At 43.4% G+C, this 18,162-nt stretch overlaps 1 protein-coding gene across 3 annotated transcripts in view; it reads right to left on the reverse strand.

The window, feature by feature from the left end:
• Nucleotides 1-346: 346 nt before the first annotated feature.
• Nucleotides 347-18,162, reverse strand: part of LOC106610765 (peroxidasin) — an 82,957-nt gene continuing 65,141 nt past the window's right edge. For all 3 annotated transcript variants that reach the window (XM_014210306.2, XM_014210305.2, XM_045723408.1), the window contains 4 exons: nt 5,393-5,507; nt 5,080-5,212; nt 3,954-4,067; nt 347-3,266 (listed from right to left, as the gene is read on the reverse strand). In XM_014210306.2, coding sequence (XP_014065781.1) covers nt 3,096-3,266; nt 3,954-4,067; nt 5,080-5,212; nt 5,393-5,507 — 533 coding nt within the window. In that variant the 3' untranslated portion in view covers nt 347-3,095. The remainder of the gene's footprint in view (nt 3,267-3,953; nt 4,068-5,079; nt 5,213-5,392; nt 5,508-18,162) is intronic.

Genomic DNA, 18,162 nt, shown 5'->3' on the forward strand with positions numbered 1-18,162 from the left:
TCCACAACACAGATACCCACAGACAGATTTCCCTTAGTCACACAGGGGATAGGGTTTCCACGACAACAAGTATTCATTAAACATGACTTACTTTTGTTCTCCATTCAAGTCTAAAATCCATATCACAACAGACCATGAGGAATGGCTGTATACAGTTGAACAGTACAGAATTGCTAGCATTGTGGAAAAACTGAGTTAGGTCACATCTGTTTTAAGACATACGACTCGATTATCAATCTTCTTTACATGAGGTATTGTACATGTTTACCCATACGGAGACGGTTTGGAAACATATCTAAAGGGAGAAGCAGCATCCACTCGGGAAATAACAGGCCAGAAACAAACATTGTGGTTGTGTATTTCAAATGTGGCCTATTTTTTTTATTTATTATTGTTGTAGAGAGGCATACATTACAGTGCAAACAATTCTTTGGCAAACTTACAATACAATTGTCAGATAGGTATCCACTTTGACCACTGACGTTTGGGACAGTGTAGGTAAAGCATGTTCAGTCTTGAGAGCAGTGCATTCCGTTGACAGTGGTGGGTTTGGGGAACAAAAGAGAGACCACTAAGATGAGGAGTTAGAATGAAAATAAAAAGGGGGAGCCAAACCCGGTGAGTTCATGCATACACATTCACACACACACACACACACACACACACACACACACACACACACACACACACACACACACACACACACACACACACACACACACACACAGTACAGACACACACACACACACACACACACACACACACACACACACACACACACACACACACACACACACACACACACACTGGAGCAGGAGTAAAAACAAAGGTACCGCAAAGGAGATGACAGGGAAGAGAAAAGAAAAGGTTAAACACTGAAGAAGATGAAACTGTATAGGTCGACAACACAAAAGCAGGAAATATCCATGTGGTTTGATACCAATGTGCCAACATTGCTATGCGGCTCCACCACCATCACGATTGCTTTGACATTCTTGGAGAAACCCCAAACACCTCCAGCATACTGTACATACTGTATCTGATTTCTGGAACATTCTGAGCACATCACCATGACAACACAAAGATAATGCAGAAGATAACTATGAATCACTGTTTGAGCAGAGTGGATCAGCACAAGGGGCTGAGTGACTGGTATTTGGGCCTGTGTGTGTGTGTGTGTGTGTGTGTGTGTGTGTGTGTGTGTGTGTGTGTGTGTGTGTGTGTGTGTGTGTGTGTGTGTGTGTGTGTGTGTCTGTCAACGGGACACACTCTGTTGGCTGATTACTAACAATAGACAGCCTCCAGAAATAAAGCAGTGCCAGATATTTGATTGGCATCCTCATCCTTCCCCCTCCCCTCCCATCTGGCTTCCATTAGATAGGAGTGGGGGTCAGAGAGGTCAAAGTCTGCGCCTCGCACACCCGGCCAAATGACGTCACCTCCATCTCCATCGTCTCCCAGGATCCTCAGAGATGAGAGCCAGGCGAGGTTTATCACCAGCGTGCGTTAACGCTAAAGAGACGCTCCGAGGAGCCGTCAGAAAAAACGGATGATTGGTCACACACACACACACACACACACACACACACACACACACACACACACACACACACACACACACACACACACACACACACACACACACACACACACACACACTCTCCAGCACACAGAGGAGAATGGTTACAACATCATATTGACTGAGTGCTTGGGAATGGGAAAGGAATGCATGTAAGTGAGCGTCCTTCTGTAAACTGGAGCTGAAAAGCTGTGGGTTCGGTTATGAGAGCACCAGATAGTTAAAGTAAAGTGGTATGGCTGCAGTTCTACAATGTCTACGTTTGAGTATGGGTTAATGCTGGACAGAGGGGTAGAGGGGATAACTAGGGGTAAGACTGAGAATACTGCTGTGGTAGGTTTGCAGTAGGCACTGAGGGAGTAGGCGAACTGAAAACGTCGGGACAAAAACGACTACATCTCTACAGTGGTAACAAATGGCTTTTCGCTGCTTTTACAACATGGTAGCGTGAAAAAAGCATTAGATCTTGAGAGATAAAAATGCATTATGCCTTCCAGTAAGAAGTGGTTAGGCCAAAAGAGAACATCCCGCCTCAAACCCAACCCCAAGCCCCAGTTCCAACCAACATCCCTCAAGTTGATAAAAGTGTTGACATGGCCTTGAGGAGATAACATATCTAAATACCAGATGTTATTTAGTTCACCAACAGTTGCCATTGGAGACAGATGCGATAACAAGGTAATAATCAGTAGACATCTTTGCATTACACAAGTTTTTGTAGGGCTTCACATTATCTTCATATGTGAGTAGGTGATACAAAAGGGAGAAATACATACCGGTATTTAGAATATGTTATAGAGCACCATAAACATTTTGTAAAAGCGGAAGTAATTTTGTACATAAAATGTATTTCGAGCAAATAAAAAAAGGTTATCTCAAATGCGATTTTTTTTTAAAGATGAGAAGGCACATAATGAGTGTATATGTTGCTTTGTATATTGTTAAAAAAAAAAAAAAAAAAACAATACTTTGAAGTTTTTAGTGACTAAATCATTAAGATAAAGGGGACAAATAGCACCAGTTTTTTTCCGGCATCTCTAACCTGAGAAAGCTTTGTGAGACAACATGGCCAACCTACTTCCCCTTCCTGCGCGGCTGCAGTGCCATTCCCTCCTCTTCACACCACACATTTTTTTCAGGCGTTTTGTGGGGCCTTCAAATGCAGTGGTGGGGTAACACTTCAGATCAGAGAGGCCCTGTTTGGGAGGCCCCGGGCCAGGAAGGGGGGTTGTCCATCTGTCCATCCATCCATTTATTCATCCAGCCATTCATCGTTCCAGAAGGAAGCAGATTAATAGTGACTGCTCTCCCGTTGCCAGTGGATTTGAAACCAAGCCTCCAGCAGTTAGTTGGCCATGGAGACATGACAATCAAAATCAATGAAAAAAAAATAATAATGATTTTTGTAAAAAAATTCAAAAAAATAAAAACGAGGCAATTGGGTGCAGGTGGCTGTAAAGTAAGCACACCGTCAGGGTCTCTCCCTCTGTGTGTATACACTGTGGCCCCTGAAACGTTATACATGCTGGTGGCTACCCGGTGCCTGTTTCCCTGTCTGGGTATGGCTGTTGCTGGCCACTCCCTCTCCCTGGTTGTGACACACGGGGCAGCATGCTCCTTTTAGCTTCACAGGCCTCTGGCACTCCACCGGCGGACACGACTTCACCAAACACGTCACCTGGGCACCCTGGAGTGAGGGAGTGGGGGAAGAAAAAAAGAGAGAGAGGGAGAGAGAGTGAGGGAAAGAGGGAGAGAAATAGAGAGGGGGACCGTCAGGTTTGGCATGAGAGACCTTCCCCTCTGCCAACAGTTAGAACAGTGAGAGACGAGAGAGTCATGGAGATAAAGAGATTAAATGAGTTGGTCAAGCAGAAAGGTGACATACTGTACATGGGTCTGCCGTGCCAGAAGGTTGGTAATGCCAAAAGGTAGAGAGAGAGGATGTAATGCTGGCCAATGGCCAATGGTAATGCTGGCCAATGGCTTTCGTAAAGAACGGGACAGGACAGGTGGATTCTGGCACTGGCATGGTGCTGAGCGGAGTGGTGCTGGCACTGTCAATCTAATCAGCTAGCCCAACTCTGGGCAGTGTAAAAAGCTGTGGGAAGAGGCCCCTAATGGCAAACAGGCCTGATAAACTGGGTGTGAATGTGAAAAGTGAATATACTGTACACATCGCACTGTGTGCCTGTTGAGGAGTGGGTGGTGAATAGACTGTGGTTGTGCAAGTCTGTGTGTAGTGTGCACTTGCGTGTGTGGTCTGTATAGACACATATGTGTGTGTGTGTGTGTGTGTGTGTGTGCGTGTGTGTGTGTGTGTGTGTGTGTGTGTGTGTGTGTGTGTGTGTGTGTGTGTGTGTGTGTGTGTGCATACCTTGCACTCGCATGTGGAACATGGATCAATCTTCCACCTCTCTCCGTCCGATCGCTCACGACCCTCCGCATCAGTGCAGTCTGTCTTACTCAGACGAGCTTCTAGTCGTTTAATCTGCACAGACAGACAGGGACAGGAGGGGTAAATGGAGATGAAGAAAAGGAGGTATGGAGAGCCAGGTTAGACTTTTTTATAAACTAGGTGGTTTGAGTCCTGAATTCTGATTGGCTGAAAGCCATGGTATATCAGACGGTATACCACGGCTATAACAAAACATTTAGTTTTACTGATCCAATTATGTTGGTAACCAGTTAATAATAGCAATAAGGCTCCTCAGGGGTTTTTGATATATGGACAATATACCACGGCTAAAGGCTGTGTCCAGGCACTCCGCATTGCGTCATCCCTAATAAGAGCCCTTAGCCGTGCTATATTGGCCATATACCACACCTCCTCTGGCCTTACTGCTTTAATAATGCACCCCATGAGGCCCGTGATGCCATCTTTCTCTGCTAACTGAAGATTAGAGCGCCACACAAAGCACAAACACACATATGTACACACACACACAGCCCACGTCTTTCCTGTAATACGAGTCACGCGAACAACCTAGATGTATTTAACCATCGACTTACAATGAATACCCCTCCCTTAGCATTGAAAGACCTAGGCAGCACACAGAGGGGCCAAGGCTGGGACTCAGGGCCCAGTCTGTTTAAATCATCTATACCGCTGAAGACTTAATCAAAGCCATGTTAGCCTACAGCACCGTTAGTTCCCATCAATCCCACCCCAGTGTGCTACATGCTATATGATCATCTACCCTCAGGCTGCATATCACGTTCAATCTGGGGATATTGAAAATAGGTTAATAATAATATTGGAACAGTGTCTGGATTCTACACGGTTCTGTATGGGTTCTACCTGTAAGAGCCTGAGCTGAACATGTCTGGACTTGCAGTGTAAAGGAAGGAGGGAAATAAGTACTCAAATCACTGTCCCAAAAATACCCGTTGTTGCTATTTGAATGTGTGCTGAGCAGCCAGAATGAAATTGGGGTAACACTCAAGTCGTGACGAACAAACCCAGCTGATGTAGCCTGTGTGCAGTATACAACTGCTCTCACCTGCTTTCGTAAACTTGTGATTGTCTTCTGCATGTCTACGACAAAGTCTTGGAAGTCATTCAGCGAGGGTTCAGTGCTTTGTTGTGAGGTGAGAGTGACATTCACAAGATTTTCAGGAGCGTCTTCAGCTGGGCTGGAATGTAAGAAAACACATCCCAAAATTCAGCACAACCTTATTATAGCATAACTTTGTAAGTTATAATGGTTTAAATCACCACAGTTGTTAGCTATGACGCAGAATGGTTATCACATTCAAGGAACTTAATGTAGTCAGCGAACGACAAGGTACCAAACAAGTAGCATTAGTAGTTACCTGATGTTCTGCTGTATGCTGTTGGCAGGCTTCTTCTCTGCAGAGCTCTGATCCACTGACCTGCGCCCTCTGAAATGGTAGGACAGGGCGTTGAACTGACCCTTGGTCCTGCAGTCTGAGGGGGGGTACAACAACTCACAATTTAGACAACGGGGCATATCAGGAAACTCAGATTGCATAAAGACCAATGAGTTAAAGTCCAGGGCCCATGCACTGTGCAGTCTTAGCTGTGATGTGATCACTGATGCTGGTAAGGGTGGTAGCTGAAGTGTCTCTGCTTATAGTCTCTCACTCACACCTTAGTACAGTGTGGTGGGTGGTAGGTGGGGGATCTTCCCTGAATACACACCACTTCTTCCCTGTGGCTCAGTTGGTAGAGCATGGTGTGTGCAACGACAGGGTTGTGGGTTTGATTCCCACGGGGGGCCAGTACAAAAAAAAAAGCATGAAATGAAATGTATGCATTCACTACTGTAAGTCGCTCTGGATAAGAGCGTCTGCTAAATGACTGTAATGTAAATGTAAACTTCATCTGCCAGTCCCCTTTCATCACACTTCAAAGAGCTGATCTGAGAGCAGGGCTAATGAGAGGCCACCCTCCCACACACGGCCATTCTGACAGGTCCCAGAACAGATAATACACTCGTCTCACCAGCCCTAAAACACATACACACCTTATAGACGGGTTGCCTGACAAAGTCACAAAATTGTTAAGTTCGCATCGCAGGGGTAGAAGGCCACAGAGGTGGGACAAGGTCTGAGTCTCAAGTCGAGTCCCAAGTAGAACAGGTCAAGACTGGAGTCAAGTCCAAGTCGTGCATTCTAACAGCAAGTCAAGTTCAGTCAGAAGTTTTCAAGTCCAGTAAAAAAAAAACTATACATGTAATGACTTCAAATACAAATCTTTGTCTACTTATTGAGGCTACCAGACAGCCATTTTTATTAGCTGAATTAGCCTATGTAATTGTAAAATATAGACCTTGTAGCAGTGGTAAGGGCCTGTAATCAGCAGAAGGCAGGGCAGGTTGATGTGCTCAGAGTGTAGATTTATTTCCAGGTCTTGGTGATCCAATGGTGAAAGTGTCATATTATACAAAATATACAAGTAGATTTACCAAATATTCACAGATATACACGGGCAATAGCCCAAAATAAATACCCTCTGTGTCAGGCTTAACCTGTCCTATCTGAACGGACACAGGTGAAGGGGGAGAGTATACAGCCTTACTTTGGCCCCCAGGACCATACAATCACAACGAATAAACTGATTCTATAATTTAAAAGGCCATTTCCACATCCATTGTTACATTGGTACATTTGTCTTCAATCAGACTTAATGAGTGCTAATGATATTTCAACACCGTGCATACGTGGAACAATAATTTTCTCTTGTTCAACGTTCTGACTCGTAGCCTATTTCTATACGCACTGAGGCGCGGGGGCTACTATAGCAAAATCGTCTAGAACATAGGACACAGACACATGGAACTCCGACATAATCCGGGAAATATGAATAAAGGAAATTTGACATTTAATTAAATAAACAGAACTTCTACCTCATGAGTCTAGCGAATGTTCATGTGCACTATAAACATCGCGCCCACTCAGAGCAGGGTAACAAATGGTTGGCTAAATGAAAATGTATTGTAGACCTATCAAACATGAAACAGAAAAGTCTACATGTTGCAATAAACGGTACGGGGATGGAATGATGACACGATAGCAATTACTGTAGTATTATATATAATATAGATGTACCACATAGGGCCTATGCATTTAACTTCACTAGGGTAGGGGGCAGCATTCGGAATTTTGGATGAAAAGCATGCCCAAATTAAACTGCCTGCTGCTCAGGCCCAGAAGCTAGGATATGCATATAATTGGTAGATTTGGATAGAAAACACTCTAAAGTTTCCAAAACTGTTAAAATAATGTCTGTGAGTATAACAGAACTGATATGGCAGGCAAAGGCCTGAGGAGAATCCATCCAGGAAGTACTATTATTTTGAAAGGCTGTTTTTCCATTGAAAGCCTATCCACCATACAAAGACTTAAGACCTAGTTCACAATCTCTATGGCTTCTTCTACATGTGGCCAGTCTTTAGGCATTGTTTCAGGCACTTTTCGTCTGAATGTTGAGAGCGCGCTTTGTGCCTTTGGATTACTGAACTAAACGCACCAACAAAACGGAGGTTTTTGGACATAAAGAGGGACATTATGGAACAAAATGAACATTTATTGTGTAACATGGAGTCCTGGGAGTGCCACCAGATGAAGATCATCAAAGGTAAGTGATTAATTTAATCACTATTTCTGACTTTTGTGAGTCTTCTCCTTGGCTGGAAAATGTCTGTATGGTGTTTTGTGGCTAGGCGCTGTCCTAACATAATCGCACGGTGTGCTTTCGCCGTAAAGCCTTTTTGAAATCTGACACAGTGGCTGGATTAACAAGAAGTTTCTTTAATCCTATGTATAAATAACACTTGTATCTTTCATCAATGTTTATGATGAGTATTTCTGTAATTTGATTTGGCTCTCTGCAATTTCCCCGGATGTTATTTGAGGCAATGCATTACTGAACATAACGCGCCAATTTAAACCTTGGTTTTTGGACATAAAGAGGGACTTTATTGAACAAAACGAACATTTATTGTGTAACATGGAGTCCTGGGAGTGCCACCAGATGAAGATCATCAAAGGTTAGTGATTCATTTAATCGCTATTTCTGACTTTTGTGAGTCCTCTCCTTGGCTGTAAAATGTCTGTATGGTTTCTTGTGGCTAGGCGCTGTCCTAACATAATCGCATGGTGTGCTTTCGCCGTAAAGCCTTTTTGAAATCGGACACTGTGGTTGGATTAACAAGAAGTCTATCTTTAAAATGGTGTATAATACTTGTATGTTTGAGGAATTTTAATTATGGGATTTCTGTTTGAATTTGGCGCCCTGCTATTTCACTGGCTGTTGTCGAGGTGGGACGCTAGCGTCCCAATAATACCAGAGAGGTTAAACGTGTGAAAGCAATATCAAACATTTCAACAAAATCAAAAAATAACTCCACTGGCGTGAGTTTGGAGAGCGCAAGTGAAGAGCCGCGCCTATGGTGCATCTTCATCAAAGTAATAATTCATTTTAATAACAAATTCCAAATGCAAGCTTCATAAGTAAATAATCAATTTCAAGAAATTGTTACATACCAAAAGACCAGTAGGCTAAAGCTAGCAATTGTTGCCCCATTGCTGGTGGGCTTGCAGAGTAAACAGTTAATATTCTTGATCACCAAATTGTTTTGGAGCTGCATATTTATTTATTATGGCAATCCTCTCTCCCTACAATTTGACGTTTGCGTTGCACCAGATCCTGTGCTGATTGACAGTTTGCTGGTCCAATCAGAGTGCCAAGTGTGTGTTTCACTAGCCAATCTGTTTAGATTTAGATGTTGGGCGATGCTGCGGCTACTGACTCTGGCTGCGTGTCGAGTAATCCACGTAGACTCTGTGCCACAAAATGAGTGACAAAACATTATTATGATAAAGATCAGATTGCTAGCAACAATGACAGGAAGCTGCCATGTGGGGAATCATAGGTGGCTTGTTTCAGTTAGTTGTATCTTGTTCTTGATACCATGTCTTGTTTAGAGGTCTTTTGAATTATTTACATTTACATTTTACATTTAAGTCATTTAGCAGACGCTCTTATCCAGAGCGACTTACAATTACAATTATACCATGTCTATGATAATATGGCAAAAAATTCACTAGTTAGCAAACTAACAACTGTAGCAATGTATTTGAAAGACAAGTGCTTATTGTGAAAATGTATTTACTCTGTCCTCTTCTCCTCTGACCCTATCCAAGTCTGACCCTCTCCACTGACAGGCTATTCACTGTTAAGTAACTTGTCTTTTCCCATGTTCATTGGTGAAGGCTAAATGAATCCAGGGTCAGATCCAAGAGAAGAAAGGAAAACAATAATCTAAGGATAAGAGACACAGAGAGCCCTTTATTAAACCAGAGTCATATATTTAATCCCAAAATCATTAGGTCTGGCTCTTAAATTCTCAAGGGGAATTATCTGAGCTCATAGCAAGGACTGATTAAACTAGTTCCCTGTTGTCCATTGCTGATTTTGATACAGTCATAATGGCATTCTTGACTTGATTTCTGACATTTGTTCATTTCAGTATTACTTGATGAATTACCATATTACAGTGTACATATTTCAAGCAAACCACCATAGTCCCTGTGCACAAGAACACCTGTCTTAATGACTACCGCCCCATAGCACTCACATTTTTAAAAAATGGTTATTTAACTAGGCAAGTCAGTTAAGAACAAATTACTATTTTCAATGAACACTGCCTTGTTCAGGGGTAGAAAAACAGATTTGTACCTTGTCAGTTCAGGGATTTGATCTTGCAACCTTTCAGTTACTAGTCCAACGCTCTAACCACTAGGCTGCCTGCCGATTGTAGCCATGAAATGCTTTTTGGCTAGTCATGGATCACATTAATACCATCATCCCAGAAATCCTGGACCCACTCCAATTCGCCCCAACAGATCCACAAATGACGCAATCTCTATTGCAGTGGTTCCAGAACTTTTTCACTCAGGCCCTCCTTCCAGCATTGGGGAACATCCCCTTATTTCCTGCAATTCTACATATTTTGTCATGGGGTGCAGAGAAAATGTTGCAGTTTTAAAGCTCATTTTCTTGTAATTCTATACATTTTGCCATGTTTAATTTGTATTCATATGATATTTGAGTGACTCAAACATTACAACAAAATCTATGGGCTAAAAAACCTAGCAAAAAAACGTTAGCTGACAGAAGATCTGGACATTTCTGACAAGTTATACTGTAGCTCTCTAAGGTATGCAATGACTGACAAGAGGACAACTGATGATGCACTACCCAAATTTGAAATTGCACCTTGTGCATTCTACTATTACAATTTTCAAGAGTAAGTTGAAAGCTGGACTGAGGACCTTTTTTGGGGGAGGGCCTTTTTTGTTGTTGTGCAAATTTCTTAAAATAAAAAAAACAGAAATACCTTATTTACATAAGTATTCAGACCCTTTGCTATGAGACTCGAAATTGAGCTCAGGTCCATCCTGTTTCCATTGATCATCCTTGATGATTCGACATCTTGATTGTGGTCCACCAGTGGTAAATTCAATTGATTGGACATGATTTGGAAAAGCACACACCTGTCTATATGACGTCCCACAGTTGACAGGGCATGTCAGAGCAAAAACCAAGCCATGAGGTCGAAGGAATTGTCTGTAGAGCTCCGAGACAGGATTGTGTCGAGGCACATATCCGGGGAAGGCTACCAAAACATTTGTGCAACATTGAAGGTCCCCAAGAACACAGTGGCCTCCATCATTCTTAAATGGAAGAAGTTTGGAACCACCAAGACTCTTCCTAGAGCTGGTCACCCAGCAAAACTGAGCAATCAGGGGACAAGGGCCTTGGTCAGAGAGGTGACCAAGAACCCAGAGCTCCAGAGTTCTCTGTGGAGATGGGAGAAGCTCCCAGAAGATCAACCATCTCTGCAGCCTTCCACCAATCAGGCCTTTATGGTAGAGTGGCCAGACGGAAGCCACTCCTCCATAAAAGGCACATGACAGCCCGCTTGGAGTTTGCCAAAAGGCACATAAAGACTCTCAGACCATGAGAAACAAGATTCTCTGGTCTGATTGAACTCTTTGGCCTGAATGCCAAGCGTCACGTCTGGAGGAAAGAAAGTTCACCTTCCAACAGGACAACAACCTTAAGCACACAGCCAAGACAACACAGGGGTGGCTTTGGGATAAGTCTTTGAATGTCCTTGAGTGGCCCAGCCAAAGCCCAGACTTGAACCCGCTCGAACATCTCTGGAGAGAACTGAAAATAGCTGTGCAGTGACACTCCCCATCCAACCTGACAGAGTTTGAGAGGATTTAGAGAGACGAATGGGGTCAACTCCCCAAATACAGGCGTGCCAAGATTGTTGTGTCAAACTCAAGAAGACTGGAGGCTGTAATCGTTGCCAAAGGTGCTTCAACAAAGTACTGAGTAAAGGGTCTGAATACTTATGTAAATGTGATATTTCAGTTTTTATTTTTTACACGTTTGCAAATTCTAAAAAACAGTTTTTGCTTTGTCATCATGGGGTATTGTGTGTAGATTAATGAGGGGAAAATACATTTAATCCCTTTTAGAATAAGGCTGTAACATAAACAAAATGTGGAAAAAGTCAAGGTGTCTGAATACTTTCTGAATGCACTGTACATGAGAATGCTGTTCATTGACTACAGCTCAGCGTTCAACATCATACTGACCTCCAATCTCATCACTAAGCTAAGGACTCTGGGAATAAACAACTCTCTCTGCAATTGGATCCTGCCCCCAGATGGTGAGGGTAGGCAACAACACTTCCGCCACACTGACCGTATATATACGGGGCCCTTCAGGGGTACGTGCTTAGTCCCTCCTGTACTCCCTGTTCACACACGATTCCAACAGCATCATTAAGTTTGCCGATGACAACACGGTAGTAGGCCTGATCACTGAGGACGATGAGACAGCCTAAAGGGAAGAGGTCAGAGACAACAACCTCTCCCTCAACGGGGGCGACAAAGGAGCTGATCTTGGACTACAAGAAACGGAGGGCCAAACGCGCCTCCATTCAAATCGATGGTGCTGTAGTGGAGCGGGTAGAGAGCTTCAAGTTCTTTGGTGTCCACATCACTAAGGACCTATCATGGTCCAACACATCAACACATTCGTGAAGAGGGCACGACTCCCCTCAGGAGGAAAAGCTTTTTCATGGGCCCTCAGATCCTCAAAAGGTTCTACAGCTGCATCTTGACTGGCTTTATCACTGCTTGGTAAGGCAACTGCTCGGCATCTGGCCGCAAGGCGCTATAGAGGGTAGTGCAGTACAGCCCAGTACACTACATGCCCAAAAGTATGTGGACACCTGCTCGTCAAACATCTCATTCCAAAATCATGGGCATTAATATGAAGTTGGTCCCCCCTTTGCTGCTATAACAGCCTCCACTCTTCTTGGAAGGCTTTCCACTAGATGTTGGAACATTGCTGCGGGGTACTTTCTTCTATTCAGCCACAAGAGCATTAGTGAGGTCTGGCACTGATGTTGGGTGATTAGGCCTCGCTCGTTCCAATTCATCCCAAAGGTGTTCGATGGAGTTGAGGTCAGGGCTCTGTGCAGGCCAGTCAAGTTCTTCCACACCGATCTCGACAAACCATTTCTGTGTGGACCTCCATTTGTGCACGAGGCCATTGTCATGCTGTAACAGGAAAGGACCTTTCCCAAACTGTCGCCACAAAGTTGGAAGCACAGAATCGTCTAGAATTGCATTGTATGCTGTAGCGTTAAGATTTCCCTTCACTGGAACTAAGAGGCCTAGCCCTAACCATGAAAAACAGCCACAGACCATTATTCCTCCTCCACCAAATTTTACAGTTGGCACTATATATTCGGGCAGGTAGCGTTCTCCTGGCATCCGCCAAACCCAGATTCATCCGTCGGACTGCCAGATGGTGAAGCGTGATTTTCACTGCTCCAGAGTCCAATGGCGGCAAGCTTTACACCACTCCAGCCGACGCTTGGCATTGCACATGGTGATCTTAAGCTTGTATGCGGCTGCTTGGCCATGGAAACCCATTTCATTAAGCTTCAGACAAACAGGTGTTGTGCTGACGTTGCTTCCAGAGGCAGTTTGGAACTCAGTAGTGAGTGTTGCAACCGAGGACAGACGATTTTTAGCACTTGCCAGTCCCGTTCTGTGAGCTTGTGTGTCTTACCACTTCACGGCTGAGCCGTTGTTGCTCCTTGACGTTTCCACTTCACAATAACAGCACTTACAGTTGACCTGGGCAGCTCTAGCAGGGCAAAAATTTGACGAACTGATTTGTTGGAAAGGTTGCATCCTATGACGGTGCCATGTTGAATGTCACTGAGCTCTTCAGTGAGGCCATTCTACTGCCAATGTTTGTCTATGGAGATTTCATGGCTGTGTGCTCGATTTTATACACATGTGAGCAACGGGTGTGCCTAAAATAGCCGAATGTACACATTATTTTGTATATATAGTGTAGATCACTAGGGCCGAACTCCCTGCCATCCTGGACCTCTACACCAGGCGGTGTTAGAGGAAGACTCCAGCCATCCAAGTCATAGACTGCTCTCTCTCCTACCGCACGGCAAGCGGTACTGGAGTTTGGGACTAAAAGGCTTCCTAACAGCTTCCACCCGCAAGCCATAAGACTGCTGAGCAGTTAATCAAATGGCTACCTGGACTATTTACATTGACCCCATTTTGTAAAAAAAAAAGGGTGTTGTTTTTTTGCACTGACTCAATGCACACTCACTAGACTCTACCCACACACTCACAGATACAACACTGACACTCCAAAAGACACACACACACGCTAACACACACAAAACACACACACACACACATATTGGCGCCACACACACACACACACACACACACACACACACACACACACGCTCACAAACACACACAAAACACACACATATTGATGCCACACACACACACAAACACACACTCACTACATACGCTCACACACACAAAACACACACACACACGCACACATATTGATGCCACACACACACACACACACACACACACACACACACACACACACACACACACACACACACACACACACACACACACACACACACACACACACACTTCATACTGTGCTTATTATCTATCCTGATTGCCTAGTCCCTTTTGCTCCTACCTACATGTACATGCTCTATTACCTCATTTACCTCAACTACCTGGTACCCCTGCAAATTGACTCTGTATTGGTTCTCCTTGTATCTAGCCTCGCTATTGTTCTTTTATTGCGTTACTATTTCCTTATTTTATTTTTTTTGCAAATATTTTCTTACTTTTTAACTCCACATTAATGGGAATGGGCTCGTGAATAAGCACTTACGGTATTCGGCGCCTGTGACCAATAAAATGTGATTTACCAAAGGGTGGAGGAAGAGTGAGGTGAAACATCCCCCACATTTAAAATGTTTGTCATTTAGCAGACGCTCTTTTCCAGAGCAATTTCCAGTAGTGAGTGGATACATTTTGTGTACGTGTCCCCTGTGGGAATTGAACCAACAACCCTGGCATTGCAAGTGCCATGCTTTAACAACTGAGCCACACAGGACCAGCACGCCACAGTATCCACCTGAATACAAATGTTTTTTTAACTCAGTGCAACTCATGCTTTCATCCAACACATTCAAATGATCCAATGGAAAATGCACGGCGACTGGAGTGTGCCTCACAGTAGGGAGTAAATAGCTTATTATGTGTAATAGCCTACTGCTCACAGAAGTCCTGTATTCTCACCCAGCCACCCAGAATAAGAGGCTCAGAGTCATCCACTCAGGGGTTTGTTGGAGGGAACATTCAGCTGCCTTCCAAATATGAAAACCTCTTCTGCACCCCAGACACTACTACCGCATGCTTTGGCAAATTCAGTAAATTGGTGGATTGGCTGCGCTGCTCGTACATCTGACGACACGTTAACCAAACAATGTGGATGAAGCGAGACAAACTCCCACTGAAGGCTCTCAAACGTGTACCAACTGTCATCCCATAGTATCCTGCTGGGTTAGTAAATGGAATCCTGGGATAGAATGAACAACATCAGGGCTTTAACTCTCAATATAATCTCTAGCCCCTACAATCACACGGTAATGTCTCTTAAAAATCCTGGCAATGTAACAGCAGTTCTGGGGTCAGGTGGTATAGGGTACAACAGAAGAGGTAGCAGATTCTCTTCATCTCTCAAGACAAACATACTACCAAAATCAGCTAAATAACCCATTGCATTTACTCTAATGTTGATCAAAGGTACATTTGAGCCACTAATCAATTCAAAGGATATCCAAGCCCTGCCCTATACAGCCACAACTGGGGACCCAATCTAGCTAGTCAATGCCCATTTTCACTGTGAGAAGATGAAGCCTGAAGACATGTTCATTATTTCATCTCTTCACTATCTTATCTTGCTTTGATGTTTTCACATGACAGCAGTCATACAGATAGCACTGTCAGACAAACGCACAAAGTCAAACTTTTGTAAATGCTGTTTAAAACACTGTGGGGTACTGACCAATGATTACACACAAAGCCCAGTCAGGTGCCTCCTAATCGAATGTTAGCACAACATGACAGAAAACTGGACCCTGGTCCTGCTGCTTCTGACTACACATTCCACAGAACTAAACGTTCGAACATTGACACTGTGTAACCCTGAGTACCAGTCTTGGTAGCGTTCTTTATTTGTATGCAAGATGGAAGCAGGAAGTTCGAAAAATCATTCCATGGAAGTTGACTGAAGAGGTTTGAGGAAGTTGACTGAAGAGGTTTGTACCACAGCCACAGTCCACAAGTGTGTAACACAGCATCAACACAACCAAGCCCAGAGACCCCCAACTCCCACCGATCGCTACATTGGAACAAAGCCACATAGAAAGACAATACACTAGAGCTGTGTTCGAATACCCATACTAACATACTGTATACTACATACTTAATGAGTATATACTAAATATACCATATACTATTAGTTAATTGAAGTATACTGTAAACTAACAGTATCCTTTCAGTTGAGCCTACTAGCTCGTCGCCTGTCTACCGGAAATTGATGCTGTTGCTATCGTTGGGTTCTAATTTTCAGAGTACAAACTCAACGGATACTATGAAAGATTTAAACCAAGTTTATTCTGCTCAGAGGGTCAATACAGCTGCATTAGACAAAAACATGGTTTCACCCGTGGTAGTATATATACCTCACTTTCGGTGGAGTCTCCTCGTTATCACTAAACATTGAATCATTATTGCTACGCAGGGAGCTGAGTGATATGGGCCTTAAACGGTTCCTCCCCTTATCAGTACTGCTACATGTGATCGTTTTCCTCTGCACTCAGCCTCTCCCAAGCTTCATTATGGCACCCCTCATGTCTCTATTATACCTAATGATTAATAATATAAAAAGCTCAGAAACCAAACCTATCACTATGCAACCTCTTGCTAGCTAGTTAGCATAACAAATGACTACTTAGATATTTTACGACTTCGGGTGTGTTCTTAAATTCAATCTGGAGAGCCAGAGTGCGCTCGTAAATTCAGAGCGTTGTCAGATTGTCAGTATGTAAATTCCAAGCGTTTCGCTGTCGGAGCGCGCACTGGTTAGCTTGCTAGCTACTTCCAGATACAAATGAACCACTCTGACCATTTTACTCACCCTAGCAGAGCTGGTTAGGCAGTTTTCATGTTATCCATAGCGTTGGTGACTGTAACTGTGCTGCTGGCAACACTTTAATTACCCTTTTGCCAACGTTTACTGACACCGGCCATATTCAACGGGTGTTTTGAGTGCTCGTAAATTCATTATTCTGTGCTCTGGTGCACTCAGACGAAAGTGCTCTGAAATCGAGCAAATTTACGAAAGCACCCGAATGGCCATTGAGCATGCACAACGACTATACCATTTAGCTAAGCTAAGAATGACAGGGGAAAATCAAATAAAAGTTGGGTTGTCAGTTAGCCTATAGTTAATATACTGGCAAGTTTGATGCATAAGTAGCCAACTGACGTTAGCTAACAACATACCGGTACATACTGCTGTAATGATATGCTATGTGGTTCATAAGGACAGCATACCTAACAAAATGTCAGCCAATGTAACAGTCTAGCTTCCTTCCCTCTCCTCGCCCCAACCTGGGCTTGAACCAGGGACCCTCTGCACACATCACCAACTGACACCCACGAAGCATCGTTACCCATCACGCCACAACAGCTGCTGCTCTTGCAGAGCAAGGGGAACAACTACTTCAGGTCTCAGAGCGAGTGACGTCACTCGATTGAAATGCTATTAGCGCCCACCACCGCTAACTAACTAGCCATTTCACATCGGTTACACTAACATAACGTGTAAGATAACTTATTTGAAAAGGCATTACTTTACTACATTGCTCAACATCTTCTTAACATTTGTCATAATTAGTTAAAGCAATTAATTTGTATCCCCTCTCTTGTACTTCAGCTACATATTTTCCACCATTTTCTTAAAATTTGAAAATGATGTGAAGCCACACCCATTTCCTGAAGAATTGCATTATGGGCCCTAAAGTACGGAAAAAGTGTCCTCTGCGTGTATAATTCATATTTTGGCGAATTTAGTATGACATCCGGGAACTGTTGGCATACTAACTACAGTTGAAGTCGGAAGTTTACATACACTTAGGTTGGAGTCATTAAAACTCGTTTTTCAACCACCCCACAAATTTCTTGTTAACAAACTATAGTTTTGTCAAGTCGGTTAGGACATCTACTTTCTGCATGACGCAAATAATTTTTCCAACAATTGTTTACAGACAGATTATTTCACTTATAATTCACTGTATTACAATTCCAGTGGGTCAGAAGTTTACATACACTAAGTTGACTGTGCCTTTAAACAGCTTGGAATATATGATAGGCTAATTGACATCATTTGAGTCAATTGGAGGTGTACCTGTGGATGTATTTCAAGGCCTACCTTCAAACTCAGTGCCTCTTTGCTTGACATCACGGGAAAATCTAAAGAAATCAGCCAAGACCTCAAAATTGGAGACCTCCACAAGTCTGGTTCATCCTTAGGAGCAATTTCCAAACGCCTGAAATTACCACGTTCATCTGTACAAATAATAGTACGCAAGTATAAACACCATGGGACC

The sequence above is a fragment of the Salmo salar genome, chromosome ssa09, assembly GCF_905237065.1.
Source record: "Salmo salar chromosome ssa09, Ssal_v3.1, whole genome shotgun sequence".
Lineage (NCBI taxonomy): Eukaryota > Metazoa > Chordata > Actinopteri > Salmoniformes > Salmonidae > Salmo > Salmo salar.